The sequence below is a fragment of the Mytilus galloprovincialis genome, chromosome 1 (assembly GCF_965363235.1).
Source record: "Mytilus galloprovincialis chromosome 1, xbMytGall1.hap1.1, whole genome shotgun sequence".
Classification (NCBI taxonomy): domain Eukaryota; kingdom Metazoa; phylum Mollusca; class Bivalvia; order Mytilida; family Mytilidae; genus Mytilus; species Mytilus galloprovincialis.
In genome coordinates this window covers 102,061,239-102,070,566 of record NC_134838.1, presented here as the reverse complement: position 1 = coordinate 102,070,566, position 9,328 = coordinate 102,061,239, and the positions used below count along the sequence as shown (strand labels likewise).

The following is a 9,328-nucleotide window of genomic DNA, read 5'->3' as shown; positions in this document are numbered from 1 at the left end:
TATATTTTTTTGAATCAGTGTACTTCTTCAAGAAAACCGCATCAAAGTACTATTATAAGACTAGTCTGTTTTCAATAGTTTAAGATTGGCTTTATAAATATTTTGATATGAGCGTCACTGATGAGTCTTATGTAGACGAAACGCGCGTCTGGCGTACTAAATTATAATCCTGATACCTTTGATAACCAATTAATAATTTTCAAATTCTACATGAAAAATTATATACTAGTATTTAGAAAACTACTTGTCAACATAATACATATATGGTATAGGTGGTTTTCCCCGAATTCGTGGGTACTTTGGTTGACGGTATATTTTTTAAGTAAGTAGGACATTTGTTGGAAACGGATCTCTGGATTTTTTTATTGTTAAAGATCAAATATTTAGAAATAAATATCTTCTGATACATCTTATATATACTAGTATATGCATATTTTTTTTTGATTTTTTTTTTGTTCGGTATAACAAAGTTATGAGAGGAATAACAAGTCGCATCGAACATCTGTTGGAATAAAGAAAATAACAAAATCAAAAGCCCAAACACATCAAACAAATGGATAACAATCGTTATATTCCTGACATGGTACAGACATTTTCTTAATTAGAAAATGGTTGATTAAACCTGGTTTTATAACTAGCTAAATCTCTCGATTGTATGACAGTCACATAAAATTCATTTATATTGACAACGATGTGTGAACAAAAAAAGTAGACATAATAGGTAAAAATGTCAAAAATAGGGGTACAGCAGTAGACATCGTGTTACAATCTTAATCACTGTAAAACAAAAACCAAATAATTCAACAGAGAAACAAAAAAGGCATATAGGCAAGTACATAAGCAAAAATGAAAGACAAAATTCAATAATTTACCATAGCGCAATAATGAGAAATATGAGGCCTTTTTAAAGGGGGATTTTTCACCAATATTTAAATAAATAAATAACAATAACACAATCAACAACAACTATAAATGTTTTTTTTTTCTAGATTGTAGTATAAAGACAATAATAGTGTATTGACTTGACATATCAACAGTATTAGGATTCGGCCCGTAGCCGGGAAAAAGCTCGGCATAGTCTCATCCTTATATCGTTGATATGTCAAGTTAATAGACTTTTATTGTCTATTTCAAGACCATCGTGTATTATATCGGAAGGTGTGGAATATTTATCAACAAGGTCTTTGTACCTTTCGAAGATTTTTTTTTTTTGAAAAAGGAAAAGACGTTCTTTGACAGACCCCTGGTTCGTCAACTTCTGCTCAGACACTGGTGACGTTTTACAAAGTCTGAGTAGCAGCTGCAAGCTCTGGAATACCGAATCAGTTAGGAAATATATATCCCATATGCAAGTGAAGTTTGCATATAGCTACTAAGGTGGGGGAAATAATCTCGTTTGTCATAGTTCTGGAAGATATATTTATGGAACCCAATCAGAAAAGTATCAACTGTTAATGGAAAGAATATCATCAATATATATATGAATGTACCATTAAATGAACAGGCTTTGTTTGATCTTTTTGTTTTTGACACGTGGATGAAGGAACTCACATGAAAAAAAGAGATCGGCAAGGAGAGGCTTAGTTTGTTCCCAAAAGCATTCCGAGAATTTGTTGAAAAAACTACCCCCAGTCAACAAATATATTATAAATAAGAAACTCCAGCAAACAGGTCACTTGTTCCTCGGTGTAGCATGTTTTATCTTTTTGTTCCCTATAAACACAATATGCCGTATGGTATCCCAAAGTAATATCTCTATAGCGTATGTCACCATTTCAATTTAACAATGGAACGGTAAAAAAATCGAAAGATTTGTAAGAACTAATTTCAGAGAATGTAATACCACCACAACACAAGAACAAACTGAAAATGATATGGAAATGGTTTAACTCTATACATTGATACAAAGAAAAAGACCCCACCTAACTTGAAAAAAGAAAAACATACAATCGAAATTTGAGAACTACTTGTTACTGAAACCGTGTTTAAAGTCAAAGAATTGATAAATAAATAATTACCACTCTAAATAGAGTATCAATCATAACATATTCATCGGATTTAGTGTCAATACGTTATAAAAACTCAACTTAGAGGATCGGGATTCATATACAACATAATACTTTACAGCATCGTTTAAATTAAGATGTAATACCCCGTTTTACTGAATTCTATAGATTCAGGCAAAATTCTTAATAAGAATATTTGATCTAATAAAGAATAAAGTAAAGTTTTAGTAAATTGTGTAAGGAAAACTCCCGACTTAATATATTACCAATTGCACATAGAATATACAATTCTGTCATGATGAATAAAATATAAGAAACTGAGAATCAAATTCCAACCCAGTTCCTAAAGAAGGCAAAACAAGAAAAGCAAAAGGCACGAATCTCGTTAAATTTAATGTTCATTTATATTAAGTCACCTCCGACACAGGCAAAGCAAATTTATACACTGTAAGCAGGGACCATGAAACATGTCCAAAACAGATATTTACTACTCTAAGATGATGCTGGTTTGTATATATACTTGTCTGGGTATATATCTTAAATAGGTTAAGACAAGTTGATAATAGGTTTGGTAGATATTATCCTTATATCTTCTTTTTTCTCGTTCTTGCCTAGGAAATGCTTTGTTTAAACAATATCGGAAAATTCGGAAAATTCATTTAATACACTCTTCGTAGAAACCAGGATTGAAATTTTGTATTTACGACAGACGCACATTTCGTTAACAAAAGCCTCATCAGTGACGCTCGAATAAAAACAAAAGTTAAAAAGGGTCAAATAAAGTACGAAGTTGTAGACGGCATTGAGGACCAAAAATTCCTAAATGTTTTGCCAAATACAGCAAAGGTAATATACTCCTGAGGTAGAAAAGACTTGTTTTTACCGTTAATTTATAATTATGAAAGAGGAAATGATACCAGCGGTACATTCAAACTCATAGATCAAATAAACTGAAAACGCCATGGCTAAAACAAAAGACAAACAGACATGTAATAGTACACAAGACACAACATAGACAACCAAAAATTAAGAAACACGAATCCGACCAAAACAGAAGGGATCTCATGTGCTCCGGTATGACCATATCAATAATAATTCATGTCAACACAGAAGTGCTGACTACTCGGCTGTTGATCCTCTCGGGGAATAAAAAATCCACTAGCAGTAGCATCAAACTTTAAAAGACAGTTAATGTAACCATTCATCCAACTGGTCATGCATGATCCTTTGTATGTTTGGGAATGATGAACTATATAGTAGCGAGTTTACTTAGCATAGCAGCAGATTCCATCCAGAAACTATACCCCTCCAGTCATCAAATACAGAGGAGAATATTTTGATTTGAAGAAGCACCTGAAAAGCCTAGAGATTTGATAGCATCGTGATCGGTATGTCCCCTATTTTATTTTTTGAATTTACTGGTTATCGATTATTACTCTCCTACCATAAAATAAATTACCAAGTATCTTCCATCAACACAAACTAAACATTGGTTCACCAGATTTATAATAAACTTCAATCTATCTTTATAAGCATTTAATAAAAACAAATACATGTAATACATCATTCAGCACTTTCAGTTTTATAAATGTATTAGTATCATAGAGGGACAAAAAAAAATTGGAATCAAGGGTTTTATCTCATCAAATATAATCCTACTTCTCTAATAGTGTAATGGCAACAATGGGTAACATTTTGTATAAAAATTACAGCTTTATGACCAATTGTTTAAGAAATTTTGATAATGTAAAAAAAACCTTACACAATCCAAATTTTGAAACAACCAATTGCCTTTGAATGGTTATGTCAATTAAACTTGCACTTAAAGTACTCAATAATTGAAAAACAAAGAGTTTTATCAGACAATTGAATACTAATGCTTAAATCAATTCTTGTTGTCTTTATTGTAAACTTTTACTGCTTATTGTTATATAGGAACCGCACAAATGAAATATTTAGATAAACCCCTTGACCATGGCAATTGAACTTGCAAAAACAATCCAAAATTGAGCAAAAAACTTTATGGTAATATTTAAAGAAGACTGGATGTGACTTAAAGCATAAACACAAGGAAGGTCCTTCTACTAGAATACATATATTGGATAACATAACTAACATCAGTACGGAATACTGGGTACATTAGTTTACATTCTTTGGCACTTCATAATGAAAAGAATAACTTATAAAACTAAAAGTTTGTATGATTTCAAAATATATTGTGATTAAAATGGATATTTAAAGGAAATTTGGATACATGTTGAATTGATACTTATAATACCTGTTATTATTAGAGTGAATGCCTGACCTTTTTGACGTACATGGTGAATTAATTCATGCTAACTTGCCTACTTGTCGATTTAGTGATATCTTATTTTACACTTTTAAATGGTATGATCAATTTCAATAAAATTAGTTCATTTTGTTTGTTGATATACATGTAACACAGAAGAATAGACACAAAGGACAACAGCACCACTACCTAGCATCATGTAAAGATTTGGTTCTAGTTTATAGAACATCAAATTAGTTTCATATAATATTCCATTTAATGATTTTTTTCTCTTGCCATCTTTATGTCTTCTTTTATATTCCTTTGACCATAACAACCAGGTGCTCTGCAGGGCGCAGCTTTATATGACCCCAGTGGTCGAACCCTGAACAGTTGGGGCAAATTTGGTCACAATATTCAAGCTTGATACTGTCTGAATTTTGATTGTGATCAAATTTTTGACATAATATAGGTTTTTGCCACAAAATTAATGTGGTTCAAGATCTAACACATCTATTGCACACTATTGTGCAATTGAATATTTCTTAATGAAACTTTTCAAAATTTGAAATTTGAAAAATGTTGAAAAAAAAAAATTATCCCTTAAAAAAATGGTAAACTGAGATCCCCCCAATTTATTGAAACCCCCCTTGGAGCAATAACCCTTAAACTCAATCCAATGCTTTCCTTTGTAATATTGAACCTTGTAGTACGATTTCAGAGAGATCCATACACTTAAACACAAGTCATTGTCATGATTGTTTGGAAACTAGAAACATGCTTCTTTTTGGCCCTTTTTGGCCCTTAATTCCTACATATTTTGGGCAATTAACCCAAAACTTATTCCCAGCCTCCCCTTTGTTATATGGTACATTGTGGTACAATTTCAGAGAGATCCATGCAATTACACACAAGGTATTGTCTGGAAACTAGAAAAATGCTTGTTTTGGCCCCTTTTTGGCCCTTAATTCCTAAACTTTGGCCCCATAACCCCTTAAATGAATCCAAACCTCCTACTTGTGATTTTAAACATTGCAGTATACTTTCAGAGCAATTCAAATACTGGTTAACAAGTTATTATCCTGAAACTAGAAAAATGCTTGTTTTGGCCCCTTTTGGGCCCCTAATTCCTAAACGGTTTGGACCATCATCCCCAAAATAAATCCCAACCTTCCTTTTGTGGTATTGAACCTTCTGAAAAAAATTTCATTAAGATCTATTTACTTAAACTAAAGATATTATCCAGAAACCAAAGTGTCTTCGGACGACGACGCAGACTACGACATCATATCATTATACGAACCCAAAATTTTTTTGGGGTCGTATAAAAATCTGAAAACATCCCTGATCTATAATATTACAGCAAAATGCATTGAGTGTGCAGGTAAAGGAATTATGCTTGGTTACCTTGCTTGCTAGCTGAACCGTGAAGTCATTATTAGGTTAGGTATACTACCCTCCTTTCAAAGTAGTCCTACAGACAGATAGATTTTTCATCTGTTGGACTAGTCTACTCTTAAAGGAGGGAAGTATACCTAACTTCTGTGAGATCAAATCAAAGGGGAGGTGTAATTTTTTATAGGATTATACAAATACATACAACTTTGTTTAGAGTAGATAAAACATAATTACAAGTCAACACGAGATCATGCAGGTTTTTAAAATTGACTAGCTTGTGGAGATTTCCATAAAAATACACTTATATTAATACCAACATTACCAAGGCTCAACATTTTTAATAAATACTCCAATAAATAATTATGATTAAAAAATATACAAGACTGCTATCTGCCAAAGTCCCATATTAAGATACCAAGAATCAAAAATAGAATGGGTAAAGACAGTAAGTTATTCCAAGCAGAGAAAGGTGTTCACATATAGTGTTCACATATAAAACTGATATTAGAAATCCCAACAAGTTAACAAATAAATCAGTCATTTAACCATGATATTTCTGAAGTTTACTTTTATTATTAAATTCTGGAAGGACTGTATTCAGCAGGACAAGGTTATTCATAAATATTCATTTTCTTTCTTTTCAAATTGGGGAATTTTGCAAAAATTAAAGAAGAAATATCAACAATTTCACATTATTTTGGCTATATTTGTATATTTCATATTTATTCAAGCTTCCTTGGTAATCAACTTATTATATATAATCATTGTGATAGTAATGTAAAGATTTATAAAAAATAAAAAAATTGAGGCAAAGTATGGAAACAAAACTCAGAAAATACATAGGAAAAGTCCATAAATATCAAGCACCTGCAGGGACCATACAATTATTTATAAGAAAGATGTCAAAGTTGTGATTCATCTCATGGTTCTTTCTAACTTCCATTCAATACTAGTTGACCATACAATCATAACAAATAATACCATACCATATAAGACTTTTACTTCACAATCGAAAATATAATGATATGCTCAAATGTAATGTCATATTGTTGTCAGAATGTGCATAAAAGAATCATATTAACAGAACAATGAGTTTAAAAAGGCCATGAGAAATTAACCCCAGTGTATGTTCTAAAGGGGAATATACGTAGAATGTTCAGTTAATATACATGAAAATTGAAGGATTTATTAGTAAGAAAGTATTTGAATTTGATCTTAATTCCTTTTCTGTTAAATTTTGTTATGAAGAAGTTTGAAAGGGTCCTGCCTAACAAAACCTTTGTAACTGGAGCCTTATGTTGTTACATATTTAAACACTGGCAAGATTTTTCTAGTTCAGCCATTTAGAATGACACTGATTTAACCCTATATGCCTACAACAATGTAAACTAAAAGCATGATAGATCATCTAAAATTTACAAATATAAAAAAGAAGATGTGGTATGATTGCCAATGAGACAACTATCCACAAAAGACCAAAATGACACAAACATTAACAAAAGTTTACATAGTCATGATGTCATCATTAATAATTTAAATTATTAATATAGAATATTCTAAATATGTAGCACTACTATCACATATAGCACTTATTGATGCCAGGGTAGTTAATATATTTCAATGCAAAAGAAAATAATCCAACATTTTACAATACCTGAGAAATAAACAACATTATAATTAGAATCAGGGATGTTTATAAAAATAGGTCAGAGAAACCTGTAATATTCTCATTATTTCAAAATACATCTTACTACTTTTTATGGTTGATGAAGATTAAATTTTCAATGATTTAGGACTCTTAATGCTTTGAAGGTAACATTTACTAGTAAACAAAGTAACCAGGGGACTATTTTACTTATAAATTGTATATGCATGTTGACATCCCTACCTGGTGCATCTATATACACAAAACACATTTAGACTTTGATGTAAAACTTCACCTCATTTAATCAAAATTTTAAGAAAAATTTGGTTTTGATTGGATTTAAATGTAAAAATAAATTAAGTACAAGTCACATTTACATGCAAAATTAAATGACCCTGTTACATGTGTTTGGATGTGTATGTTGAGAAAATAGGAATAAATACAGATGATACTAAAATAGTCCACCTTAATTTTATTAAGACAAACTAATAATCATAACTGGTTTACTCTCTGTCTGGTATTAGAACAATTATCAGATTCATTTTCACTATTGTTATCTCCAGCATAAATTGCATATCTATTGTCTGTCTCTGCTTCATTATCATAATTTTCACGTGAAGTAATTTGTTCAATTTCATCATCTACATCGTCATTATCATCTATATTTATATTTAATTCATTCATTAAATTGTCATCTATTGGGTTAATCATTGCATACTGTTCAGCATACTCATCTAAACAATCATCATACAAATTTTCATGATCGGAATTCTCACTTTCATTGTCACTACTACTGCTACTCCCATCATGTGAAGATGCTTCCTCAAAATAACCATTCGACACTTCCTCTTCACTATTTAATGCATCTTGTTCATTATTTGGCAAATTGCCAACCGAAACCAGATTCTGGTTACAGTCACTGACCACTAAATTGATATCATTCTGGTCAGAAGAATCATCGTAAAAGTTTTCTAAATCTCGTCTTTCTGTTTCATCAACATTTTCTTCCCCAGGTGAGGAATCATGGCCAGTTCTTTCCCATTCATCTAAATTCCTTGCAATATTTTGGTATCTACTTTCTCTGAGCACACCTCTAGCACGCTTTGTCTTTGGATGATCAGGTCCTAGAATTTCCTCACTTATTCTAGCCCATTTCTTGAAATATTCATAAGCTTTTTTATAATCACAGTTATCCTCATAAACAATACCTATGTTTATATAAAGTCTTGACATCAGAATATGATATTCTCCATACATTTGCATACACAAGTCCATTGCTTCATTATACAACTGAAAAAGAGGAAAATAAGAACTGCCAAAGGTAATTAATTCATTGTTTGTTTCTTAGATACAAATAGAAAAGTGGCTAAAATTAAAATTTCTATGTATAAAAGTAAAAAATACAAGCAAAGACAAGTTGCATATACTTGCACACTGAGCTAACTATTCAGAAATCACTACTGAGATTTATCTATTTTTATATAAATTCATGTAGTTAAAAGATAAGAATGTAAAAATGGTAAAATTCTGCCTAGAAATTGAGTTGTATAAAAATAATTGCTCTATTCTATAGAGGTTTACCTTTAACTGTTCCATACTTCCTCTCTTAGCAAGAACACCTTTAGTCATTAAAGCTTCTGCGTAATGTCCCATGTCGTTTAACTGAAAAATATATACACTTTCTTATTTCATTATTAAGTGAATCTGTTTCTACAGTCAGAGTTACCTTCACTTTCCAAAAATCCAACAACTTATTTATTCAGTTTTTCATTGTCAATTTGAGAGATATGTTAAACACTAGTATCATATTAAAGTCTTTTTAAAACATGATTTAAACCATAGGTAATCTAGTCTTGTCTTATAAACGTTTTACCCAGAAAATTGATAAAAAAATTATGAGAATGATCTTTTGATTGCTGATTACATATTCATTATTTCTAGTGACAAATATTTCATGTGTATTCAGACACTTTATCACTTTCACTAAAGGGAATTCAAACTTCAGCATGA

General features: G+C 30.9%; 1 protein-coding gene across 2 annotated transcripts in view; it reads right to left on the bottom strand.

Annotated features, from left to right (window-relative positions):
- Positions 1-3,527: 3,527 nt before the first annotated feature.
- The window catches only part of LOC143047678 (TPR repeat-containing protein DDB_G0287407-like), a 32,229-nt gene continuing 26,428 nt past the window's right edge, over positions 3,528-9,328 (bottom strand). For both annotated transcript variants that reach the window (XM_076220881.1, XM_076220890.1), the window contains exons 22-23: positions 8,900-8,980; positions 3,528-8,608 (exon numbers count right to left, since the gene is read on the bottom strand). In XM_076220881.1, coding sequence (XP_076076996.1) covers positions 7,811-8,608; positions 8,900-8,980 — 879 coding nt within the window. In that variant the 3' untranslated portion in view covers positions 3,528-7,810. The remainder of the gene's footprint in view (positions 8,609-8,899; positions 8,981-9,328) is intronic.